Below are 27,626 nucleotides of genomic sequence, written 5' to 3'. Positions count from 1 at the left end.
GTTCTTAGTGACTTGCAGCAGTTGAGGGTGTTCCAAGACCCATCAGTGTCCTCAACCATGTGGTTAATGCTCATATGCCTGTTTAGGCTTCTGGACAACTGCCACTTGCCTGCTGCTTTAACTCCCTGATGCAGGTTAATTGGAAGCCCAATTATCAGGCAGGAGCTGGAAAAGTCAGAACATGACATATGTAGTCTTGCCTCTATGAAGAAGAATGCAGAGCTGGAAGAGTTTCTTCTTCCTCACTCTGTGCTGAGCCAAGGGAAATAATTGCTCTGAATGCTTCTGTGTCCAAGTAAAACAGCCTTTGTTTTTAGTGGTCCCAGGGACTCATGAAGGCTGAGCCCTTTCAGCTCCCAGAGCTAGGTGAATTGGGGGCTAGTCCCTTAGGTGGCAGTTGAAAACTGGCGTGCTAGATGTGTGAACAAGCTCCTTCCAGGAGAGAAGATAAAAATTTGGTCTTATTTGGAGCTGGTGGAGATAGCAGGGAACATGCCCACCAGCTTTACCAGGCTCCCAAATGGATCCCCGTGAGCTTCCACATGCAGACTAACTGGAAGCCATAACCACAGGCAGCAGCTACGAAAATATACGACTTCCTTCCAGGGAGAAACATTCTTGCTGGGAGATGGGCATGTTTTTGTCATCTCCCTCCATGCTGGGTCTGGGTGTATAGCTACGGGGAATCCTTATGCATCCATTTAAAAACTGCTTCTTTGTTTGCTATAGTACTGTGGTGCTCAGGAATGCAAGCCCAATTGACTTTCAGAGGTAGGTTATTTGGGGGTCCATCCCTCAGGTGGCAGTTTTAAAAGTCAGGATTCTAAATGTGTAGACAAGCTCCCTCCAGGTTCATGCAGGAGATTTGGCTTTATTGTTGAAGGAAGCTGGGGGAGAGGGCAGAGTAAGTACCCACCGGCTCTTTTGGGCTCTGGGCAGGATTCCAGTCAGCTGAAATGCAAGCTGATTAGAAGCTGGACCCTCAGACAGTAGCTGGGAAAGTATGTAGTCCAACACCCTCCAGGAAGAAATTGGGAGATAAGCATTTGTGTGTGTTCCCTCTGCTCTGCGTTTGGGGAGATAGCCAGAGGGAGTGCTCAAGCACCTTGTAAAAACTGCTTATTTGTTTGCTATAATATCATGGGACTTGTGAAGGGAAGCCCTTTTGGCTCTCAGAGCTAGATGATTTGGGGGTCCATCCCTCAGGCAGCAGCCTTAAATTTTGGGACATTAGAAATGTGGTGCAAACACCACGCTAATTGGGAAGGAGCTAGGAGTTGGTGTTTTCAGAAAGATTATAAGGCGCTGTTCTTGGGTGGGGTTTATAGTAAGAGTGTGTTTCATCCTTTCCTACACATTTCTGAGTGGGTATTTTCTCAGTTTCCCAATGTGTAGGAGTCACTAAAGTTAGTTTCTTGATATCTTTCAGAGGGAATTGATCTGTGTGTAGCTGTATATTCAGTGCATCCATGGAAGGAGGGAAATTCAGGAGTCTCTTCTGTGTCCATCTTGAGGTATGTGTTGATCTTTTCTAATAACCGACTCCTGGTTTCATTGACTTTCTATACTGTTTTTCTGTTTTGTTTATGTATGCTGTAACATTTATTATTTTTCCCATCTGCTGGCCTTGGGTTAAGTTTTTTCTACTTCCTTAAGGAAAATGTTAGATTGTGGATATGAGATCTTTATTCTTTCTCAGTGTAAGCCTTTACAGCTATAAATTTCCCTCTCATCACTGTTTGTGCTCCATCCCGTAAGGTTTGCTATTATGTATTTTTTTTCTTTGGTCTCAAGTTATTTTGTAGTTTCTCTTGTAATTTCTTCCTTGACCCATTGGTTGTTTAAAAGCGTGCTGTTTAATTTCCACATATTTGTGAATTTTCGTTTCCCTTCTGTTACTGATTTCCACTTTTATCCCATTGTGATGGAAAAAGATTCATTGTGTGATTTCAGTAGTTTTAAATTTTATTAAGAATTGTTTTGTGGCCTCACATATGGCCTATTCGGGAAATGTTTCACGTACACTTGAGAAAAATCTGTAATTTACTATCTTTGGGTAGAGAGCTGTGTATATATGTGTCTGTTAGGTCCATCGGTTTATACTGTTGTTTAAGTCTTCTGTCTCTTTACTGATCTTCTGTGTGGTTGTTCTCTCCCATTTCTGAATGAAGGCTATCAAAGTCTCCAACTCTTCCTGTTTCTCCCTTCCGTCAAGGTTTGCTTCATGTGTTAAGGAGCTCTGGTACAAATGTTTATAATTTTTATTTTTTCTTAGAGAATTGATCCTTTTCTCATTATATAAATTCCTTTTTTGTTCCTTGTAAAAGGTTTGACTTAAAATCTAGTTTGTCTGATATTAGTATAGGCACCTTGTTCCCTTTTGCTTACTATTTGCATGGGATATTTTTCCATTCTTCACTTTCAACCTGTGGATGTCCATAAATTTAAACAGAATCCCTTGTAGACAGCGTAGACAGCTTATAGTTGGATTCTGTTTTTTATCCATTCTGCCAGCTTATGCATCTTAATTGGTGAGTTTAATCCATTATACTTAATTACTGATAGAGAAGGACTTTTTTTTGCCATTTGTGACATTTGTTTTCTGTATGCTTCATTAAATTTTTGTCCCTTCCTTATTGCCTTCTTTTGTGTTTATTGTTTTTGGAGTGACACATTTTGATTCCCTTCTCACTTCCTTTTCTGTATACTTTGTAAATATTTTCTTTTTGGTTATCACAGGGGTTACATACAATATCCTAAAATCATAACAATCTGTTTTAAACTGTCAACAACTTAACTTCAATAATATACAAAAATTCTACTCCTTCACCGCACCACTCCTCCAGTCTGTTATTGACGTTAAAAAATACATCCTTATATATTGTGTATCCATTAACATAGAAATTATGTTAATTTTTAATTTTCTTACTTTTAATCCTATAGTATATAAAAAGTGTGATTACCAACCACGTTGCAATACTCATGTTTTTTATATTTCGCCATTTATTTACCTTAACCAGAGAGCTATATATTTTCTTCTAGCTTTGAGCTACTTGTCTAGCATTTTATCATTTCAACTTGAAGGACTCCCTTTAGTATTTCTGGTAGGGAAGGTCTAATGATAGTAATTCCCTCCAAGTTTTGTTTATCTTGGAATGCCTTAATTTCTCCTTTATTTTGAAGTACAGTTTTGCCGATATAGGATTTTTAGTTTATAAGGCTTTTTTTTTTTCCTTCAGTACTTAAAATACATCATCCCAGTGCATTCTGGACTGCAAGGTTTCTGCTGAAAAATCTGCTAAAAATTTTATTTGGCATCATTAATACATGATGACTCAGTTGTCTATTGATTCTTTCAAGATTCTTTGTTTTTTACTTTTGTCAGTTTGATTATAATGTGGTTTAGTGTGGGTCTATTTGATTTTACTCTACAGTTCATTTAACTTGTATTTTTTTATCCAAGTATTTCATAGTTTGGGAAGGTTTTGTCCATTATTCCTTCAGATGAGGTTTCTGCTGTTTTCTCACTCTTTTTTCTTCCTGGATTCCCATAATGTCTTCTTTTTTGGATTCCCATAATTCCATTAGGGTCGGTTCACATTTCTTCATTAATTTTCCTTTTGGCTCTGAGAACTAATAATTTCAAATGATTTGTCTTCAAGTTTGCTGATGCCTTCCTCTGCCTGTTTCAGTCTGCTTTTGAACCCCTCTTGCGAAATTTTCAATTTAGTTACACTTTTAACTGCACATTTGCTTTTTTGAAATAAATTCTGTCTTTGTTGATATTCTCACTTTGTTGATATATCATCTTCCTGATTTCCTAGGCAGTTGTTTTCAAGAGTTCATCCAGCAACTCTGAAGCCTGTCTTTCTTTAGTGTCACTTTCTAGAGATTTATTATGTTCCTTTGAATGGGCCACATTTCCCTGTTTTTTTCTGTGTTTTGTGAGCTTTTGTCAAAAATTGCATATTGAAAAAAACAGCCACCTCTCCCAGCCTTGTAGACTGGATACTTGCAGAGGAAGGCCTTCACTACTCAGCCTGGTGTAATGACTTAAGGTCTTCTCAGATCTTTTCTGAGGATGTGACTTCACTGGGCCTGTGTATGAAGCCCAGCCACAGTCCCCTAATTCTGCCACACACAGAGCTCCTTTTAAATATTTCATTTCCCCAAGAGCCTCACCCCTGTCTTCTTGGCCCTTAAATGTTCTGTTGTATTCCTCTGTTAGTAATCTCTGCCCTCCAGGTGTGTGCAGGTCTACAGTTGCCATGAAGTTTTCATGGGCCATTGAATCCATCATTGCTTTCACAGCTACCAATCTGATATAAAAAATATTCCACTATTCCTATCTCAGCTGTGAGTCATGTGAGACAGAAATCAGACTCTCAGACATTGCCTGGCATGCCACACATTGCAATCAAGTTGCACTCTTTTACTTTTCTCCCAATGGAGGACCAGTAATTGGGCAGCTTTCACTCTCCTGCACCATATTGAATCAGGAATGGGTTAGGATAAGAGTGAGCAAAAATGTCACGAAATTTGCTATCATTTAAAGAGTGACTCTTTCTTGATTGGGCATTCACTTTGTTGCTTCAGATTACTGACTGGTTTCTAGAGCTCCCACAAAGCTATTTGTATTCTATTGTTTAGGTCAGTGTTTTCATGGGGTTACAGACCTGGAGTTTCCTATTCTGCCATCTTACCTATATCACTGCTGTCCTTCATTTTTGGAAGATGGTTTTACCAGATATAGAATGCTTGGTTAACAGTGTTTTTCTTTCAACACGTGAATATGAAATCCACCAGCCTTCTCCCTTGACGCTTTGAAAATTCTCTTTGTTGTTAGTTTTTGCAATTTTAATATAGTGTTTTTGTGTAGATCTCCTGTTGGAGTTCACTGAGTTTCTTGGATATGTACTTTCATGTATTTTATCATATTTGAGGAGTTTGGAACAATTATCTCTTCAGATATTTTCCCTGACTTTCTATCCCTTTCTCTCCATGCAGGATTCCTATTATGGATATGTTGTCATACTTGATGATGTCTCGTAGGTCTTTTACATTCTGCTCGTTATTCTTCACTCTTTCCTCTTTCCACCCCTGAGTGGATAGTCTCAATCAGTTCTTCTTCAAATGTGCCAATTCTTTATTCTGCCTTCTTAAGTCTGCTAATGAATCCCCCTAATGACTTTCTTATTTCAGTTGTGGCACTTTTCAACTCTAGAATATATATTTGATTCCTTTTTGTAATTTCTTTCTCTTTGTTAGTATTCGTCACTTGGTGAGACACCATTTTCCTGATTTCCTTTTAGTTCTTTGTCCAAAATTCCATTTAGTTCTATGGGAATATTTAAGAGAGTGATTTAAAGTCTTTTTAATGCCTGGACAATGTGTATATGTGTATGTCCACATTGTGTGGACAGTGTATATATATATATATATACACATTTTTTTCCTCATTCATGGATCATACTTTGTTGTTTGTTTTCATACCTCATAACTCTTTGTTGAAAATTTATATGTTAAATAATATAAAGTAGAAATTCTGGAAATCAGATTCTCCCTTCCCATCAGGATTTTCTGTTATAGCTGTTTGTTGCTGGTGTTGTTGGTGGTGGTGGTATTGCTCCTGTTTGTTGAAATCCAGCTTGCATTTGGGAAGATGTAATGGTTGTTACAGGTTGGAAGTAAGCTTTATGATATGAGAAGCCCATACCATTTTTTGTGACTTTATTTTAAATTAATATAAAATGGTGTTGGTTTATTGGATATATTTTTATGTTCCATGCTACTAACATTTAAGATTCAAACATTTGACAAAAGTGTATTTAGGACTTTTCATAAGTATTTGATTGAGAGTATTCAGTGGTGATATTTTGTTTATTGTATATACATGGGTCTCTTTCTGGGCTCTCTAGTTTGTTCCATTGGTCGATATGTTTGTATTTAACCCAGTACTATTCTGTTTTAATTACTGTAGCTTGGTAATATGTTTTTTTTTTTTTTTTTTTTTTTTTTTTTTTTTTGCGGTACGCAGGCCTCTCACTGTTGTGGCCTCTCCTGTTGCGGAGCACAGGCTCCAGACACGCAGACTCAGCAGCCATGGCTCTCGGGCCCAGCCGCTCCGCGGCATGTGGGATCTTCCTGGACTGGGGCATGAAACCGTGTCCCCTGCATCGGCAGGTGGACTCTCAACCACTGTTCCACCAGGGAAGCCCGGTAATATGTTTTGAAAGCAGGAAGTATGATCCCTTAAGGTTTATTCTTCAAAAGATTGTTCTGGCTATTTGGGGTCTTTTGTGGTGCCCTATGAATTTTTGGATTGCTTTCTCTATTTCTGTATTGAACACCATTGGGATTTTAATAGGGATGTCATTGAATCTGTGGACCACTATGGTAGTATGTACATTCTGAAAATAGTAATCATGAACATGGGAGGTCTTTCTGTATTATCAGTGTCTTCTTTAATTTTCCTCATCATTTTTTTATACTTTTGAGTGTACAGGTGTTTCACCTCTGGTTATGTTTATTTCTAAGTATTTTATTCTTTGCATTGAAGTTGATAATGTGATTCTTTTCTTAATTTACTTTTCAAATTTTTCATTGTTAGTGAGTAGAAATGGAATTGACTTCTGTATGTTGATTTTTATATATTTCTACTGTAGTGAATTCATTTTCTGTGGAGTTGGTAAGACTTGCTACCAAAAAAATTGTGTCATTTAGAAGATAATGTTACTTCTTCCTTTCTGATGTGAATGTCTTTTATTTCTTCTCCTTACTTAATTTATCTGTCTAGGATTTCCAGAACTATGCTGAATAAAAGTGGCAAGATTGGACATCCTTGCCTTCATGGTCATAAAGGAAAAGCTGTCACTTTTTCACTGTTGAGTTTGATATTAGCTGTGTCCTTTTCATATTTGGCCTTCTTTATGTTCATTTCCTTCTATTCCTAGTTTATGGAGGATTTTTATCTGAAAGAATGTTGAGTTTTTTCCAAATCCTTTTTCTGCATCTGTTGAGATGATCATGGTGGGGGTTTGTTTTGTTTTTTTCGTTCTGGTAATGTCATGTATCATGACATTGATTGATTTATGGATGTTGAACCATCCTTGAATCCCAGCGTCATATGTATAATCCACTTGGTCATGTGTATAATCCATTTAATGTGCTGTTTAATTTGGTTTGCTAGTATCTTGATGAGGTTTGTAACATCTGTGTGCATCAGGGATATTTTATCTTTTCTTGTAGTGTCTTTATCTGGTTTTGATATCAGGGTAATGCTGGACTTGTAAAATTAGTTTGGAAGAGTTCACCGTTTTTCAGTATTTAGCAAGAGCTTGCTATGGTTTGAATATGTCCTTCCAAATTTCATATGTTAAAAACCTAATGCCTGATGTGATAGTAAGAGTAGGTGGGGCCTTTGGGAGTTGCTTAGGTCATGAGGGCAGAGCACTCATAAATGGGATTAGTGCCCTTATTTTTTTTTTTAATAAAAGGCTCCAAAGATACCTCTAGCCCCTTTCATGATGTGAGAACACAGAGAGAAGGTACCAACTATGGGTCAGAAAGAATAGTCTCATCCAAGTGTGATGATGCCATAATGTCAGACTTCCAGCCTCCAGAATGGTGAGCTATTATTTATAAGCTACTCAGTCAGTGGTATTTTGTTAGAGTATCCCAAATGGAGTAAGCAAGAGTTTCAGAAAGATTGGCATTAATCTTCTTCAAATGGTGAGATAATTCATCTGTGAAGACATCTGATCTTGGGCTTTTCTCTGCTGAGATTCTTTTGATTACTGATTCAATCTCCTTACCAGTTTTAGATCTCTTAGGTTTTCTATTTCTTTTTTACTTAATCTTTGCAGGTTGTGTGTTTCTAGGAATTATCCATTTCTTCTAGGTTATCCAATTGGATATGCAATTAATCATAACAGTCCCTTATAATCCTTTGTATCTCTGTGGAAACCATTTTATGTTTCCTTTCATACCTGTTTGATTTTATTGGGATCTCTTTCTCTCTCTGTCTTTGTTAGACTAGCTAAGGATTTGTCAATTTTTGTTTTTCTTTTTAAAAAACTCGGCTCTTAATTTCATTAATCTTTTCTATTGTTTTTCTAGTCTGTATTTCATTTATTTCTACTCTGCTCTTTATTTCCTTACCTCTGCTAAATTTGAGCTTACTTTGTTCTTTTTGTTTCTTGAGGTATGCTGTTAAGTTGTTTATTTGAGATTTTTCTTTTATCTTAATCTAGGGATTTATGACTATAAACTTCCCTTGTAGAACTGCTTTTGATGTATCCCATATGTTTTGGTATACTGTTTTCATTTTAATTTTTTTCAAGATATTTTCTAATTTCTCTTTTGTTTTCATTTTTGAAAACAAAATAATCTTTCTCAAGATTATATTATTTAATTTCCACACATTGTGAATTTTCCAGCTTTTTTTATCTTGCTTTTTATTTACATTCCATGGTGAACAGAAAAAATACTTACTATAATTCAGTCTTGCTAATTTTATTAAGACTTGTTTTGTGACCTAATATGTGATCTAGGAGAAAGTTCCATGTAGAGTTGAGAATAATATCTAACTGTTGGTTCGAATTTTCTATATATGGCTCTTAGGTCCATTTGGTTTATAATGTTGTTGAAAGTTAACTGTTCCTTTATTGATTTTAGGTCTGTATGTTCTATCCATTATTGAAAATGTCCTGTGACACTTCAAAAATTCGTATCAGGCATTTCTCATTGACTCCATGCTGGCCCACAGTGAAGCTAAAAATAGTATTTCCTGCAGGCAGTCTTTTTCTTTAAGCTACAATGCAAAGAAACAGAATGACAGTCCCCGCTTTTGTTTCTGTTCTATTTTTTCTAAATATTTATTTATTTGGCTGCTCCAGGTCTCAGTTGTGGCATGTGGGATCTTCGTTGCCGCATGTGGGATCTAGTTCCCTGATCAGGGTTCAAACCCAGTCCCCCTGCACTGGGAATGTGGAGTCTATTTTTTTTTTTTAATCAGAGTATATTTGCTTTACAGTGTTGTGTTAGTTTCTGTTGTACAGCAAAGTGAATCAGCTATACATATACATATATGCCCCCTTTACTGGATTTCCTTCCCATTTAGGTCACCACAGAGCCCTGAGTAGAGTTCCCTGTTCTATACAGTAGGCTCTCATTAGTTATCTATTTTATATATAGTATCAAGCGTGTATATATGTCAATCCCAGTCTCCCAATTCATCCCACACCCGCTTTCCCCCTTGGTATCCATGCGTTTTTTCTCTACATCTGTGCCTGTATTTCTGCTTTGTAAATAAGATCGTCTATACCAATTTTTTCAGATTCCAAATATATGCGTTAATATACGATATTCGTTTTTCTCTTTCTGACTTACTTCACTATGTATGACAGTCTCTAGGTCCATCCACATCTCTACAAATGACCCAATTTTGTTGCTTTTTATGGGTAATATTCCACTGTATATATGTACCATATCTTCTTTATCCATTCCTCTGCTGATGGACATTTAGGTTGTTTCTATGTCCTGGCTATTGTGAATAGGGCTGCTGTGAACATTGGGGTGCACTTGTCTCTTCTTTCTCTTTAAGCTACAATGCAAAGAAACAGAAGAACAGGTGTTTCCCTTTAATTACTTAGAGTGTGACACCGCCCCCGCCCCCCGCTTTGTTTCTGTTCTGAACACTGGCCACAAAATAGTTACAGTTTGACACAATACTTGCCAATGAAATACCACCTGAGAGATTTTGAGAACTTACTTGTTTTCCTGATCCAGCATGGCTCCTTCCAACTTCTGTTGTCCTTTATAGGTCAATCATGCACACTTGAAAGCAAAATAACACTTTCCAAAGATGCTGTGGCAGGGTGATAAAACTTACCTGGGTTCTTCATCACATCATTGAGCTATCTCTCCAGCCCTGGATTTCTTATTAGGTAAGAAGGATAAACTGCAATATATTTAAGCCACTGCTGTATAATTTCCTGTATTCTTCGTAAAGAATGACCCACCTGGAAATGGCATTTCGAGGTGCAGACCTCAATATTTAAAATTGGCTGAATGGGGGTAGAAGAGAATATTCAGTTATTCCAGGCAAGAAAATTAGACATCTTTATTACATGGTGATGAAAATGTGTGCTCAAACAGGTACGTACTTATCCTGGGACACAAAATATAGGGTAAGGAGAAATGATAAAAGAAAAAAAATCGAGAATTTTAACTTGGGTGTGTTATATTTTGCTACTTTCTATGCAGTCCTCAAAGGCAGGGATGATTTCAGACTTCAGCCAACCATTCTGCTCAAAACATAGAAGAATGAAATATAGCTTTGCTAAGGGAACATTCTCTAACTGAAGGCTGTAATGTATATTGAGTCAAAGAGTTATGATTTGGATTTCTGTGAGTTGAAATAATAACAGCTAACATTTATATGATACTGCCTACATGCTAAACACTGTTGTAAGCACTTTACATTTATTAACATATTTAATCCTCACAACAGCCCTGTGATGGGTGCCATTATCTGCAACATCCTTCCCGTATTGACAGATTTCTAAATGGAGGCCCAGAGAGGTTAACTACCTTGCCCCTAAGGTCACACATATAAACTGTGATTTGAACTCTGGTTATTTGGCTGCAAATTCCATGATCTCCAAATCTACCCTATAGCACTTCTCTTCCCCAAACTAAAAATATAACAGAGTGGCTACTACCCGTATTTACAAGGTATAAGAAGAGAATGCCCAGCCATTCTTAAGCGAACACGTGGGACTGTTCATCATTACCTCAAGGCAATTCAGTTAAGGGAAGAGGGGATAAATCATAGAGGCCAGCTGATAAATGCAAAATCTTAACAGGCTTAAAAATGTTACGAAAAAAACAGTTGATGACTGTTCCATGTGGGATGCACCAGAAATAGAGCTGGGATCTGCAACATGAGTTTAACTCAGGTCACATCTGGCTTGATGTGAGGATGCTGAGAGCCTTGTGAGGGAGAAAAGTTTACCCCATGCCCCTACAGAGACCACACACTGTGAATTCTCCTGTAAGGGAGATTGGGGTTCATCATCTCCTCTACAGCAGCAGTGGCACTAATGCCATTGTTCTTGGTTACTATTTTTTCAGGACTTGTGCAATGCTAGAGGTTGCACTGTCCAGTGCCTCCACTTCCTTATCAGCAGTCACTGCTGAAGCATACCAGGGATTAGGAATACTCCATCTAACACTACACGTGGGGTCATCCTTGCCTCTAGCTAAAAGGTGATTCATCTCTACAATCTCATCTGCTTCTTAGGACTACTGCCAGTACCAACTGCATTGGGTCAGGCTCACCAGAAGCAAAACTTCAACGGGGACACATGGGGCAATGATTGAGAGAATGCTCTCATCAACAGGGGAGTGGGGAAGACAGGATAGGGCAGGGGGAAAAAGCAAAGCAAAGATGTGATCTGGAAAGAGACTAAGATCTGGATGCTAGATGTGCTCACTGCTACTGGAGCATTCTTCTTGGACTTTTCAGTGGACAGACATAGAAAATACATGGGTGTATACACACATATACAAATATATATGCATACAAATATGCATGGGCACATAAGCATGTACAGACACACGTATACAGATCTTACCAAATCTTAAGTTCACACCAGTACTTCCAACTCCCGCTCATCCTCGTGGGATTCTTCCCTGCTTTGTCCCATTCCATATTTGTATGACTTCTCTTCCACAGTGAGAACCCAGGCTCCCAACAACATGTACTCATTTGCTGAATCCTATAATGCACCCAAAGTAGTTTCAAAACTGCTTCACCGTACTGCTATAAGAACCAAACCTACTGAAGAGTTGAAGAGTTCTTTGTAATTCTAACAAACATATAAAGATAAACTGCCCAAGACTGAGGATATATAGTCAAATACTATGTTCATTATTTTTCCTTCTTTCTGACACAAGAGGTAACAAACTATATATGCTTTTTTCCCTTTGCTCTTTTCACTTAATAACATTTCCTCCATAATATTTCATTAATATCTTCTTTCTCAGACTTTTTCTCACATGCGTTTTACTCCATTGTGTATATGCTGCAGTTGATAGAGCCTCCTATACTTAAACATTCAAGCCATTTTCAATATTTTGCAACTGTAAATAATGCTGTGAAAAAGAACCGTGTGCCTGTGTATATTCATAAAACTGCAAGTGACTCTTTAGATGCTTAGAAGTGTGCTTGCTGTGTCAATAGGTATGTGTGTGTATACAGTTTAAATATTGGCCAGTTCTCCTCTAAAAGGCTTCTACCATTCTGCATTCCCACCAACAATATATTAAAATGTCTATTTCCTAACAGTGTCACTAATACAGAGCACTGTCAAGCTTTTGAATTTTTGTCAAGCTGATGAGTGAGAAATGGTATCTCAGCGTAGTTATAATTTGCATTTCTCTTATCATGAGTGAAGTTGAACATCTTCTCATTTCTTTATACCTCTTTTGGTAAACTGTCTGATCATGTCTTGTGTCCATTTTTCTATAGGACATCTGGTATTTTCTTCTTGGTTTTTAAAAGTTCTTATAAAGTGGTGATATTAACCCTTCAACTGTGAAAGAGATTGATTTATATGGTGATATACTTGTCTTCCAATCATTTGTCTTTTGATGTTACTTGTGGTATTTTTTTGCCATGTGAAAGGTTTTTTTTTTTTTTTCTGGGCAGCCCCACATGATCTGTGGGATTTTAGTTCCCTGACCCGGGATCGAAGGCAGGCCCTCAGCAGTGACAGCTCAGAGTCCTAACCCCTGGACTGCCAGGGAATTCCCAGGACCATGAAGGCTTGAACATAGGGAACTTCAGCCCATTTCCCTGTCGTACAACAGTAGAGATCCAATTGCAAGGTAATATTACAGAGACCCATTTTCAGGCCATTTTTCCCCATTCCCCAACTTATACAATGGCCAGGCAATGTTACAATAGAGTTTAAGTTTTTCCCTTTTCAGCCGTCTCTTTTGAAAATTTCCAATTTTTAAGGATACAATCCAGAAGTGTTTCTTCTGGATTAGACGAGGATCATCCCATGTTGAATAACGTGGAACTGTGAAAAAGCGCTCCTAGAAATGAAGTACAGTGTCCCAGAGACGTCTACCAGGAGGCTTTTGTCCTATAATATTTTCCTATGTTGGGGGTATTCCTCAAGTTTGAGCACCTCTAAACCCTAGGATGTGGGCTGCTTGGAAGTGGCCGTCCAATAGGTAGTCTGTAACAAATGGTATGGGCTGCCAAGACCTTGAGTGAAAGGGGTCCTAGAGGTGCAAAACAGGAAGTCCTGGAGGAATTGGAGTTGGGTGCAATGGGAAATGCTACGGAGGTCAGGACCTATGGGCCTACATTGGGAGTATTCCCACAGGGGATTTTTTTTTGGACATAGAATAAGGTGACAGACTAGACAGCAGAACAACGCCAAACCTTTTCCCCTATCTGTTTGGCAGCTATGAGAAAACTGGGGAGAGCCTGATGATTCCATCTGACACAGGCAACAATGAGTTTCGACAATGTTTCCCATGTAATTTAACATACCAAGTGAACACAGTTAGTTTAGGAACTCTGTTTGGAGGCTCCAGGGGCCCCATGAAGCATCGCAAAATTAACTGAAGTCAAAAGAATTCCAATTAGAATTTGATATTTGGGAAATCTGTCAAACATTTCCAGAACTTTTAAAACACCCAGTCAAATAGAATCATAGGCTGCTGTGATACAATTATTCCTTGACCAAAGGTGGAAAAAAAAAAGATTTCAAAAGTAAATACAGCTCACTTAAAGGCACAGAAACTCACACAATCTGTTATCAAAAGGAGCATTCCCAGAAAATGTTGTTTTCTTATGAGAGAAAGAAACCAAATCCAGTCTTATATCAGCCTACTCTTGATAAGACCCAGTTACCTAATTAAAGTTAATCCAACCTTAGAAAATCCCGACCACATACAAAATTCTTTTCTCAATGTTCCGTTTCCACAAATCTTCTGCAACTTTCTGTAGCCGTATTTTGTCCCTTCTTTCTTCCGTTCAGAAATAACCAGCTGTAGGACAAAATCACATATTTCCTTCTAACAAAATACATTTCCATTCCTCATACCTTCTTTTCTGAAAGCACACATCCTACTTTCCTTAAGCCACCATGAACTGTCTTTTACATTAGCATTCCCTGATTGGAATATCCCATAACCTGTTGGGAAGATCCCATGGGAAGATCCCATGTACCTTTAGAGGAGTGGGATAGGGAGTGTGGGAGGGAGGGAGGTGCCAGAGGAAAGGGATATGGGGATGTATGTGTATGTATAGCTGATTCACTTTGTTATAAAGCAGAAACTAACACACCATGGTAAGGCAATTATACTCCAATAAAGATGTTACAAAAATATAAGATAAAAATAAATAAATGAAGCTTCAGTTTCCCTAAGTGCAAATCTTTGCACTGAAAGTGTGGGAATCTTTGAGTTTTTGAATCAAGACTGGGTTCTTGAAGTCTTTCTGTTTCTGGATTCCAAGGTTTTAATCAACCATGGATCTGAGAGGACTTGCTTCAACTCAAAGGTCATGCTTGGGCTCTGGCCCATTGCAGGCCACTGACAAATATGCTGATTTCCCGTTGCTATAAGAGGAGCTTGGGAAAAGTGGAAGGAAAACACATGTATGACTTCTCCCCTCTGAGCCTGCCTGATGAAGTTAGAATGATTATGATTTAAGAGTGTTTCACTCTCTGAACCTCACTTTACTCTTCTCCCAACCCAGCTCAGCTATCTACTTCGTAAGCTTATTAGGTGAACTGAGTAACACAGGAAAAAAATTATGGTTTTTAAGATTGAAAGAGGAGAAATGTAGGCAAAGACTTATGAGCCAGAGTCTTTATTAAGGAAAGGCGTGTTTATGGTTTGAGGATATGCTTATGGTTCCATATTAGGAGGAAAAAGAATATATATGTTAATTATTTGTAGGGTCATAATTTGGTACCGTGTTTCTCAACAGAGGTGCTACAGGCATTTTGAACAGAGCCTGTCTTCATTGGGTGGGATGTGCCAGCATCCCTGGCCATTGCCTAGTAGTGTGTCAGGAACAGTCCCTAATCATAGGACAAACAACCACGTTCCCAGCATTCTCACACCACGTACACAACACATACACACCACACATACACCACACACACACACAGACTGTTCCTCCCTGAGGACAGGAACCCTGTATTTCTTGTTTTAATATCCCAGCTTCTGCCCCAGGCAGGGCCTGGCACCTAGGAGATACCCCAGGTGCTGCCACCCTGGTCCTGTAGACCCTCATTTCTTGCCTGGACCTCCAGACTGGTCTCCGAGATCCCACCCTGTGTGCTATACTTTAGTCTCCACATAGCTGTCTGAGTGTTTGCTTTAAAGCAGGATTCATGCCAGTTTCCTGCTCATTACCCTCAGTGCCTTCTCATTTATGCCTAGAAAAAAGTCGAAACTCCTTACCTTGGCTCTCAGGCCCTGCGTAATGTTGGCCCCTATTCCTCTCTGCTCATCTCCTACTACATCCCTCACCCACACCATCCCAGCCAGCAGGCCTCCTTCCTGCTTGAATATGCCAAGGCCATCACCACCTCAGGGCCTCCACCTTGGCTGCCTCCCTGTCCTCACTTGCTCTCCCTGCTAACCTTGGCATGACTCATTTCTTTACATGTACAACTCAGCTGCTCCTGTGAGGAGTTTTACTTGATCATATGAGCTACAACAGGCAACCCATAATAGCACATCTCCCTGTTTTACTTCCTTTACACCACTTCTTAGATCTAAAACAATTTGTCTTATTTACTTCATTTACCCTGTTGATGCCAAAAGCTCAGCTTCTCTGTACACCGGCGCTAAATCAAATCTCAGAGACAGAGTTTTGGGTGAAGTAGAAAAGGATAGCTTTCTTACTTTGCCAGGCAAAGGGGGACACAGCAGGCTCCTGCCTCGAAAAACTGTCTCCTTGGAGAGGATAGTGAGAAGTTTTAAAGTAATGGTTCAAAGATGCATGATCAGCCCTTAGACATTCTTCTGATGAGGTGGTTGTGAGGTAAGTAGGAGTCAGCATCATCGACCTTCAGGTTCCAACTGGTCTGGGGTCTACATGCTTGTGGGCAGCATACCATTGTTAGTCATTAACTTCTCCCACCTGGAGGGGGTTTCAGTATCAGAAAACAGCTCAAAGATACTGTTTTGTGTATCCGTTGATGGGGAGCCAGGACCTTGCCCCAAGGCTGCACTGTTGTTTCTCTTGACTGTTTCTCACTGGTCTCGCATCCCCTCCCTTCCCTAATTAACAACTGCTTGAATCTGCCCGGTGGAACTCAGAGAAGGTCATGGAGGCTGAATGAAGTCTATTTCCTGTGATCAAAGAAATGGGGGACACAGAAAGGCTTTGTGCCCAGGAGCCCCACAGGGCCCTGCTCGGTGTCACTGGCTCCCCCAAGTAAAAATGTTCTTGTGTATCATTAGTGTCTAAAAGATACTGAACACAAGGACAGAGGAATAAATGTGTGATTAGATGAGAGGATGGATGGGCGAAAGGTAGGTGGGAGGATGAGTGGCTGGAAGGGAAGATGGGTGGGTGGGTGCAAGGATGGTAGGCAGAGATAGATGGAGTGAGTGGAGACGGATCAAAAGATGGGTGCATGGGCAAATGGATGGAGGGGTGAGTAGATGAATTACAACTTCTGTAATATATTATATGGACCTAGAAAAGGCAAGAACTTCTCTGTGCACGAGGACATGCTGTGTGCTGGGGACTTCTCGAGAGGGAAGGCCATCTGCCGAGTGAGTAAGGCCATTTCCTTTCTTCCCTTGCCTGTTGTCAGGGCCTCAGTTTCTCTGGGGGAGGGGCTGTGTTGCCTCTACTGTCTTTGTGGAGACCCCTGGGACTTCCCATTTCCTCCCTCTACATGTCTTCCTGGCCTCCATTCCTTGGCAGAGTCCCCCAGGATAGCCCCTTCCTAAGCCCCTTGCACATAAGGGCATCTACTGGCAGCACCCTCAAACAGCATCTTTTTATGAGGCACACTTTAAAGTTTTTATTGAAGTATAACATACATACAAAAGAATATATTTGTGCTCTTTTCATAAGTTGGATGAATTTTCACATAGTGACGCAACACGTGACCAATACCCCAGAGGCCCCACTCACACCTCCTTCCTATCATCAACACCCAACAGAAACCACCACCTTCACTTTTGACACCTTAGATTCTGCATGTTCCATAAGTAGAATTCATTTCCAGTTGTCAATCTTTCATGTCTTAACATTGTATTTGTGAGATTCATCAATACTGTTACATGTAGTTATAGTTTGTTCAGTCTCCTTGCTCTAGAGGACTCTATTGTGTGAATTGAATTCTATGATCAGTTCTACTCTTGATGGGTATTTTAGAGGTTTCCCAGTTTTTCATTTCATTTCACTTCCAAATGTTTTCTCTTGTATTTCACAGAAGCCCTTGAGTAGAATTGTTGGATTAAAAGGTATGTGTATATTCAGCTTTGGCAGGTATTTCCAGACATCTCCAAAGAGGTTGCACACTTTCCACTCATCCCAGCAGTGGATGAGAGTTTAATATTTATTTATTTTATTTATGTATTTTCTTTATTTTTTTTGGCTATGTTGTGTCTTAGTTGCATCACAAGGGACCTTTGTTGAGGCATGCGGGATCTTTCGTTACGGTGCGTAGTCTGCTCCAGTTTCTCTCTAGTTGTGGATCTCAGGCTTCTCTCTAGTGGTCGCGTACGGGTTTTCTCTCTCTAGTTGCGGCGTGCAGGGATCTGGAGTGTGTGGGCTCTGTAGTTGTGGCACGTGGGCTCTCTTGTTGAGGCACACGAGATTATTAGTTGTGGCGTGAAGGCTTAGTTGTAAACCAACTATAGTTCAATTTTTAAAAATGGAAAATTTTTAAAAAATAAAGTATACATTCTAATGGTAAAAAGAAAATAAGAATTTGTGTTTATGTTTCCCTTTCATGCAGAAGTGGGATGCTTACAGAGGCACTAAGCTCCTCATATTTGGAATCTGTACCCTAAAAAGGCTGTTCTGGGACCCAGATTCACAGACCACCGTAAGTGAGAGGGCTCATCTAGTAGTGCTGAGTCAGCCAACATTGAACACAATCCATGAGCACTGTCCCCTCTTCCTCCCAGAGACCATGGCAGACACTAGGAGCAGATCCCTGTCCTCTCTCCCTGGAGCCCAGATAGAACTGAAGGTTCACTAACAAAACCAGACGTGGCACATGACATAGAAGCTATTTGACACTCACGTGTCCCACCCATGTCCCACCCTTCCCACTCAGGTCCATAGATGAACAGGAGGAGGCCCACGCATGACAGCCCAGTTCATGGATACCAGACACAGGGCTGCATGTGGATGCTACTTCTCCTCACTCTCTCCTCCTTTGTAAACATCTACCAATAAATAATATAAATAATCCCACACCTATAAAATTGTCAGTTGGAAATGATGGACACTTTAGAAGTTGCTGGTCATCTAATCCTAGACAAAGTCAGACTCCCGTATGAGGGAGAATTGATCCCACCAGTGCCTCCCACTGCAGTGGGCTTCGTCCTCCCTGCTCTGTATTTTTACTGATTTTATGGTTGCCTGCTCCCTTCCAGGGAACCCACGTAGTCAACCCAGTAAGTAACCTTTCCAAAAGGTTTCCCACGTTCATATAAATCTATACAAAAATATTAAAATGGAAAGATGCTTATCATAAAATATTAAGTCGTCATTAGACATAATTAAGTACGCACATAACATGGGTGGATGTCCCAATATAAAAAATACAAGTAAAACGTGCAGTTCTGGTAGGATGACAAAGTGCTCTGAACTAAATGACATCCTAAATCAACTCTCAGCACATACACGAGCATAAATATTTATAAATATTTCCACCATCATTTATCAATGACATTTCATAAAAATTACTCATTTTACTGAAAAGTTCTAGAACTCTACAACTTCTGCATATATCGGATGATAGTGTTCCTTCAAGTATTCGTCAAGTACCGGCTGTTTCATCCAGGCTGGTGTCCAATCATGTGTCCCTTTCCAGAAGAAAAGGTAAAGTAGGGAAGCTGTAGTTTCATAAAGAGATTCTTTTAGACTCAGGACACAGCAGAGCCTGCTTCACCATCTTCATAGACATACTTTCCCGAGCCCAACAGGTGGTCCCGAATTGTCTCCTTTGCCAGTCTTTCCCCCAGCGTTTCCAAGGCATCCAGCAGGGTGTTGACTGAGGCCGCCCGTCCCTTGTTGCTGACCCAGGTCTCTAGCATTTCATACAAGGCATCCCGAGGGACCCGGACCCCTTCTCTGGCCAGAAGGATCTCATTTCGCGTGAGGCCCAACTGCCTCATGAGTGAGTCCCAGGAGTTAGGGGACACGGCGGTTGCAAAGTAATCGAAGAATAGTCTCAGACCTAGGTTGAGGGAAAGTCACAGAGACAGAGTTGGGACAGGCTTTAGAAAGGGCAGAGGACCCTCAGTCAGGCCTAGACCCCAGGGTGGGACCTGAGGAGCGCCCTCTGCTGGTGAACCTGCTGCTCTGCGTCCCTGACATGCTTCCCATCAGCAGAGAATCAGGCCACACTGCATGGGCCTCACCTGTGCCCAAGGCACTGCAGGGAGTCCAGGTTTCCAGAGAGTCCTGCCCTAAGGGGGGATGAGGGCCCACCAGGGAGGGGAGATGGACGTCATGGAGGGAGAAGGTAGTCTGTGGTAGGAGACAGAGGGCGGGACACAGTGGTGCAACAGACCTCAGAGGAGGACACCTGCCGTTCTTACGAGAGTGAGGTCCCCTGGCTGCCACCTCTGCAGTGGGGACAGAGCAAGGGCCTGGAGGGAGGAAGGTCTCTGGCCTCACACCCAGCTCGGCCTCGCTGACTGACACTGTGGCAGAGCTAGATGGGGACAGACTCGGAGCAAGAATTTAACCCATAAAATGGAGCAAGCACCACCCACCTCACGGGACTGTACTGGGGATTCAATGAGACGTGTGTGAAATGCAGTGCACACCACCGTCCATAGGTACATAAGGTGGGCCCCGATACAAATTTATATTTTCTAACGGCTACACTGAAAAACGTAAAAAGTAACAAGTAATAACTAATTTTCATAAAATAGGGTACTAACTCAATATATTCTAAAAATTTTCATTTCAGCATATAATCAATATACAACAAACTGTTAATGAGACATATTACAGTCCTTTTTCCTACCAGTTCTTTGCAATACAGTATCGAGTTACACTACAGCTCATCAGATTTGGCCACAGGTCAGATGCTCCACAGGCTCCTGCGGCCCCTGGGTGCCCTGCTGGACGGCACAGCCCCTTAGATGCCTCAGGGTGGGCCAACCTGGCCCTGAGCAACAGGGGAGGAGGGAGGATGGGGGGCAGGGAAGGACAGGGAGGTGTTAGGGGACACTGTTAGGGGACAGATGGGTGCAGGGTGGGGAGAAGAAGAGGGGGCAGAGAGGGAATTAGAGTCCCGAAGGTCCAATGACAAGCCATCCCTGCTCTGAGTTGCCCTAACAGCTATGGGGACGGCAGTTAGGGCACTGTCCCTCCTCCCTCCACTCCTGCCCCAGTGCCCGGGAAAGCACTCACTTTCAGTGGGGTCTGCACCGTTTGCTGGAACCAGCAGCCTTCTTCTCGTGTGAGATGCTTCGTCTTCTGTTGGTTCCTGTAAAACACAGTGGAGAACAGCCTTGGTCTTAATCAGGGGTCCTGGGTTCCAGAACTGAGCCCGGCAACCAGCCCGCTGCGTGACATGGGCAGCCACCTTCCCTCCCGGGTCTCTGTGGAGATGGAGAGGAACCTCTCACCCTGAGCAGTTCACAGGCTCATGTACTCATGGAGGGACATGTTCCCTGCAGTAATGCTCACTTCTTAAGTATCTGCTCCAGTTTTGACAACTGTATACAGCTGAGTAGCCATCACCCAATCAAGACACAGAACATTCCCAGCACCCACACAGTCCCTTCTGCCCTTCTAGTCCTTTCCCACCCGCCTCGTCAGGAGACAAGCACTCCATCCCAGCTTTCTTGTGACTCAAATGAAGAGTATTTACAAGGGCATTTTGGAAAATCTAAAGTAAGTGTCTATTCCATGTACATGAAGGTGCTTTGATCAGCAATAATGTACCATATCAATAGCCTAAATAAGGGAATGAAAGCATCTGATAGCCTCCATGGAGACTGGAAAGGCATTTGGTAGAAGTAAACATGAACTCTGACTTTGTAAAAATACCTAAAAATAGGAGGCTGCATCCACAATGATAAAATTTTCTATATGAACACAAGAGTCAGCATCATTCCTAATGGTGAAATGTTGGAGGCATTCCCAATGGAATCAAATCAAAATATCTGCCTTCTCTAAGCATCTTTGAACATAAGTTCTGGACTATGCAGCAAGCAAGATGTGAAGCAAAAATGAGGCCAGACTAGGGGAAGGGGGCAGAAAAAATAATTATGATTTTAATATGGCTGTACATTTTAAAAACCTAAGGTTTAAGCTACAGTACTTAAAAATGAGTGCATGTCTTGATGAATGTTAAAAACATAGCAGAAACAACGTATTAGAAAATGAGATTATAAGAGGATCCAACCATTAAGAGTAATAAAGAAACAGCTTTGACAAGAAATAGTCATAACTTATCTGAAGAACTCAAATCTTATTGAGTCATAATAAAAACCCTTGACTTGAAATGCTATCTCCTTTTTTCATTCATATATTTTTTCATTGAGTTATAGTTGATTTACAATATTAGTATCAGGTGTACAATGCAGATTCAGAATTTTTAGAGATTATACTCCATTTAAAGTGATTATAAAATATTGGCTATATTCCCTGTGCTGTACAATCTATTTTTGTAGATATTTGTTTTGTATATAATAATTTGTACCTCTTAATCCCCTACCCCTATTTTGGCCTCCCATCTTCCCTTTCCCCCTGGTAACCACTAATTTGTTCTCTATATCTGTGAGTCTGCTTCTTTCTTGTTATATTCATTTGTTTTTTTATTTCTTAAATGCCACATTAGGTGATAACATACAGTATTTGTCTTTCTCTGTCTGACTTATTTCATTAAGCATAATACCCTCCAGGTCCATCCATGTCGCTGCAAATGGCAAAATTTCATTCTTTTTTACGGCTGAGTAGTATTCCATTGTGTGTGTGTGTGTGTGTGTGTGTGTGTGTGTGTGTGTGTGTATACATGTATATCTCACATCTTCGTATCCATTAATCTGGGTTTTTTTCTTTCTTTTTTGTATTTATTGTGGTAAGAACACTTAACATGAGATCTACCCTCTTAACAGATTTTTAAGAGTACAATACATTTATTATTATCTATAGGCACATTGTGGTAATGCAGAGCTCTAGAATTCATCCATCTTGCACAACTGAAATTTTATACAAGTCGATTAGCAACTACCCATTTGCCCCTCTCCCTAGCCCCTGGCAAGCATCATTCTATTTCTTGCTTCTGTGAGTATGACTATTTTGGATATCTCATATAAGTGAAATCATGCAGTATTTGTCCTTTTGTGACTGGCCTATTTCACTTAGCATAATGTCCTCAAGGCACATCCATGTTGTAGCATATTGCGGGATTTCCTTATTTTTTAAGGTTGAACAATATTCCATTGTATGTATATACCACATTTTCTTTTTTTTTAAATACATCTTTATTGGAATATAATTGCTTCACAATACTGTGTTAGGTTCTGTTGTACAACAAAGTGAATCAGCCATATGCATACATATATCCCCATATCCCCTCCCTCTTGAGCCTCCCTCCCACCATCCCTATCCAACCCCTCTAAGTCATTGCAAAGCACCTAGCTGATGTCCCTGTGCTATGCTGCTGCTTCCCACTCGGTATCTATTTTACTTTTGGTAGTGTATATATGTTGATGCTACTTTCGCTTCGCCCCAGCTTCCCCCTCCCCGCGGTGTCCTCAAGTCCCTCCTCTATGTCTGCGTCTTTATTCCTGCCCTGTCACTATGTTCATCAGTACCATTTTGTTTTTTTTAGATTCCATATATATACGTTAGCATACGGTATTTGTTTTTCTCTTTCTGACTTACTTCACTCTGTATGACAGACTCTAGATCCATCCACCTCACTACAAATAACTCAATTTCATTTCTTTTTATGGCTGAGTAATATTCCATTGTATATATGTACCACATCTTCTTTATCCATTCATCTGTCGATGGACATTTAGGTTGCTTCCATGTCCTGGCTATTGTAAGTAGTGCTGCAATGAACATTGTGGTACATGATTCTTTTTGAATTATGGTTTTCTCAGGGTATGTGCCCAGCAGTGAGATTGCTGGGTCATGTAGTAGTTCTGTTTTTAGTTTTTTAAGGAACCTCCGTACTGTTCTCCATAGTGAGAACTGAGGGTTGTCTTTTCGTCTTGTTTATGGTTTCCTTTGCTGTGCAAGAGTTTAAGTTTAATTAGGTCCCATTCGTTTATTTTTGTTTTTGTTTTCATTACTCTAGAGGGTGGGTCAAAAATGATTTTGCTGTGGTTTCTGTCAAAGAGTGTTTTCCCTATGTTTTCCTCTAAGAGTTTTATAGTGTCTCGCCTTACATTGAGGTCTTTAATTCATTTGGAGTTTGTTTTTGTGTATGGTGTTAGGTAGTGTTCTAATTTCAATCTTTTACAGGTAGCTGTCCAGTTTTCCCAGAACCACTTATTGAAGAGGCTGTCTTTTCTCCATTGTATGTTCTTGCCTCCTTTGTTGTAAATTAGGTGACTATATGTGTGTGGGTTTATCTCTGAGCTTTCAATCCTGTACCATTGATCTATATTTCTCTTTTTGTTTTTGTGCCAGTACCATACTGTCTTGATTACTGTAGCTTTGTAGTTTGTAGTTGTAGTGTAGTTGGAAGTCAGGGAGCCTGATTCCTCCAGCTTCATTTTTCTTTCTCAAGATTGCTTTAGCTATTTGGGGTCTTTTATGTTTCCATATGAATTGTAAAATTATTTGTTCCAATTATGTGAAAAATGCCATTGGTAATTTGATAGGGATTGCATTGAATCTGTAGATTGCTTTGGGTAGTATAGTCATTTTCACAATATCGATTCTTCCAATCCAAGAATGTGGTATATTTCTCCATCTGTTTATGTCATCTTTGATTTCTTTCATCAGTGTTTTATAGTTTTCTGAGTACAAGTCTTTCACCTCCTTAGGTAGGTTTATTCCTAGGTTTTTTATTCTTTTTGTTATGATGGTAAATGGGATTGTTTCCTTAATTTCTCTTTCTGATTTTTCATTGTTAGTGTATAGGAATGCCAGAGATTTCTGTGCATTAATTTTGTATCTTGCAACAATACCAAATTCATTGATTAGCTCTAGTAGTTTTCTGGTGGCATCTTTAGGATTTTCTATATATAGTATCGTCATCTGCAAACAGTAACAGTTTTATTTCTTCTTTGCCAATTCGGCTTCCTTTTATTTCTTTTTCTTCTCTGATTGCTGTGGCTGTGACTTCCAAAACTATGTTGAATAAGAATGGTGAGAGTGGGCAACCTTGTCTTGTTCCTGATCTTAGTGGAAATGCTTTCAGTTTTTCACCATTGAGTATGATGTTTGCTATGGGTTTGTCATATATGGTCTTTATTGTGTTGAGGTAGGTTCCCTCTATGCCCATTTTCTGGAGAGTTTTTTTCATAAATTGGTGTTGAATTTTGTCAAACGCTTTTTCTGCATCTATTGAGATGATCATATGGTTTTTATTCTTCAATTTGTTAATATGGCGTATCACATTGATTGCGTATATTGAAGAATCCTTGCATTCCTGGGATAAATCCCAGTTGTCATGGTGTATGATCCTTTCAATGTGTTGTTGGATTCTCTTTGCTGTGGTTTATGTTATTTTTGCATCTATGTTCATCAGTGATATTGGTCTATAATTTTCTATGTTTGTGATATCTTTTTCTGGTTTTGGTATCAGGGTGATGGTGGCTTCGTAGAATGAATTTGAGAGTGTTCCTCCCTCTGCAGTTTTTTGGATTTGAGAAGGATAGGTGTTAGCTCTTCTCTAAATGTTTGATAGAATTCACCTGTGAAGCCCTCTGGTCCTGGACATTTATTTGTTGGAAGATTTTTAATTATGGTTTCAATTTCATTACTTGTGATAAGTCTGTTTATATTTTCTAATTCCTCCCAGTTCAGTCTTGGAAAAATGTACCTTTCCAAGAATGTGTCCATTTCTTCGTGGTTGTCCATTTTATTGGCATATAGTTGTTTGTAGTAGTCTCTTATAATCTTTTATATTTTTGTGGTGTCAGTTGTGATTTCTCCTTTTTCATTTCTAATTTTATTGATTTGCGTACTCTCCCTTCTTCCTTGATGAGTCTGGCTAAGGGTTTATCAATTTTGTTTATCTTCTCAAAGAACTCACTTTTAGTTTTATCGATCTTTGCTATTGTTTTCTTCATTTCTAGTTCATTTATTTCTGCTCTGATCTTTATGATTTCTTTCCTTCTAGTGACTCTGGGGTTTCTTTGTTCTTCTTTGCCTAGTTGCTTTAGGTGTAGGGTTAGATTGTTTATTTGAGATTTTTCTTCTTTCTTGAGGTGAGATTGAATTGCTATAAACTTCCCACTTAGATCTGCTTTTCCTGCATCCCATATGTTTTGGCTTACCATGTTTTCATTGTCATTTGTTTCTATGTATTTTTTAAAATTTCTTCTTTGATTTCTTCAGTGATCTCTTGGTTATTTAGTAGTGCACTGTTTAACCTCCATGTATTTGTGTTTTTTACAGTTTTTTTTTTCATGTAATTGATTTCCAATCTCATAGCGTTGTGGTCAGAAAAGATGCTTGATATGATTTCAATTTTCTTAAATTTACTGAGGCTTGATTTGTGACCCAAGATGTGATCTATCCTGGAGAGAATGTTCCATGTGCAATTGAGAAGAAAGTGTATTCTGCCACTTTTGGGTGGAATGTTCTATAAATATCAATTAAATCTATCTGGTCTATTGTGTCATTTAAAGCTGTGTTTCCTTATTTGTTTTCTGTTTGGATGATCTGTCCATTGGTATAAGTGGGGTGTTAAAGTCCCTTAGTATTATTGTGTTACTTTCTATTTCCCCTTTCATGGTTGTTAGCATTTGCCTTATGTATTGAGGTGCTCCTATGTTGGGTGCATAAACTTTTATAATTGGTATATCTTCTTGGATTGATCCCTTGAACATTATGTAGTGTCCTTATCTCCTGTAACAGTCTTTAGTTTAAGGTCTATTTTATCTGATACGAATATTGCTACTCCAGCTTTCTTTTGATTTCCATTTGTATGGAATATCTTTTTCCATGCCTTCATTTTCAGTCTGTATGTGTCCCTAAGTCTGAAGTGGGTCTCTTGTAGATAGCATATATATAGGCCTTGTTTTTGTATCCATTCAGCCAGTCTGTGTCTTTTGGTTGGGGCATTTAATGCATTTACATTCAAGGTTATTAGTGATATGTATGTTCCTATTACCATTTTCTTAATTGTTTTGGGTTTGTTTTTGTGGGTCTTTTTCTTCTCTTGTGTTTCCTGCCTAGAAAAGTTTCTTTAGTATTTGTTGTAAAGCTGGTTTGGTGGTGCTGAATTCTCTTAGCTTTTGCTTGTTTGAAAATGTTTTGATTTCTCTGTTGAATCTGAATGAAATCCTTGCTGGGTAATCTTGGTTGTAGGTTTTTCTCTTTCAACACTTTACGTATATCCTGCCACTCCCTTCTGGCCTGTAGAGTTTCTGATGAAAAATCAGCTGATAACCTTATGGGGATTCCCTTGTATGTTATTTTTTGTTTTCCCCTTGCTGCTTTTAATATTTTTTCTTTGAATTTAATTTTTGTTAGTTTGATTAATATGTGTCTTGGTGTGTTTTTCCTAGGGTTTATCCTATATGGGACTCTCTGTGTTTCCTGGACTTGCATGACTCTTTCCTTTCCCATGTTAGGGAAGTTTTCCACTATAATCTCTTCAAATATTTTCTCAGAACCTTTCTTTTTCTCTTCTTCTTCTGGGACTGCTCTAATTCGAATGTTGGTGCATTTAGTGTTGTCCCAGAGGTCTCTGAGATTGTCTTCAATTCTTTTTTCTTTATTCTGCTTCTCAGAGTTATTTCCACCATATTGTCTTCCAGCTCACTTATTTGTTCTTCTGCCTCAGTTATTCTGTTATTGATTCCTTCTAGTGTATTTTTCATTTCAGTTATTGTGTTATTCATCTCTTGTTTGTTTATTCTTTAGTTATTCTAGATCTTTGCTAAACATATCTTGTATTTTCACAATCCGTGCCTCCATTCTATTTCTGAGATTCTGGATCATGTTTACTAACATTACTCTGAATTCTTTTTCAGGTAGATTGTCTATTTCCTCTTCATTTATTTGGTCTTATAGGTTTTTACCTTGCTCCTTCATCTGTGACCTATTTTTTTGCCATCTTATTATTATTATTTTGATTGGTGGGATTGTCTAACTACTTGTTTGACCTGAGGCTTCCACCACTGGAGTTTGTAGGCTGTTGGGTACAGCTGGGTCTTGGTGCCGAGATGAGGACCTCCAT

At 39.5% G+C, this 27,626-nt stretch overlaps 1 protein-coding gene and 1 long non-coding RNA gene across 2 annotated transcripts in view; one reads left to right on the top strand and one right to left on the bottom strand.

Moving 5' to 3' along the window:
* Positions 1-27,626, top strand: part of LOC141278941 (uncharacterized) — a 124,438-nt gene that overhangs the window by 37,929 nt on the left and 58,883 nt on the right. Inside the window, exon 3 of the long non-coding RNA XR_012332400.1 lies at positions 1,430-1,514. This is a non-coding gene — a long non-coding RNA (uncharacterized lncRNA). The remainder of the gene's footprint in view (positions 1-1,429; positions 1,515-27,626) is intronic.
* The window catches only part of LOC101326346 (tumor necrosis factor receptor superfamily member 10A-like), a 49,311-nt gene continuing 38,748 nt past the window's right edge, over positions 17,064-27,626 (bottom strand). Inside the window, exons 9-10 of the mRNA XM_033857667.2 lie at positions 20,660-20,735; positions 17,064-19,472 (exon numbers count right to left, since the gene is read on the bottom strand). Coding sequence (XP_033713558.1) covers positions 19,159-19,472; positions 20,660-20,735 — 390 coding nt within the window. The 3' untranslated portion in view covers positions 17,064-19,158. The remainder of the gene's footprint in view (positions 19,473-20,659; positions 20,736-27,626) is intronic.

The sequence above is a fragment of the Tursiops truncatus genome, chromosome 6, assembly GCF_011762595.2.
Source record: "Tursiops truncatus isolate mTurTru1 chromosome 6, mTurTru1.mat.Y, whole genome shotgun sequence".
In the NCBI taxonomy this organism is placed as follows: domain Eukaryota; kingdom Metazoa; phylum Chordata; class Mammalia; order Artiodactyla; family Delphinidae; genus Tursiops; species Tursiops truncatus.
This window is presented reverse-complemented; position numbering and strand designations above follow the sequence as displayed.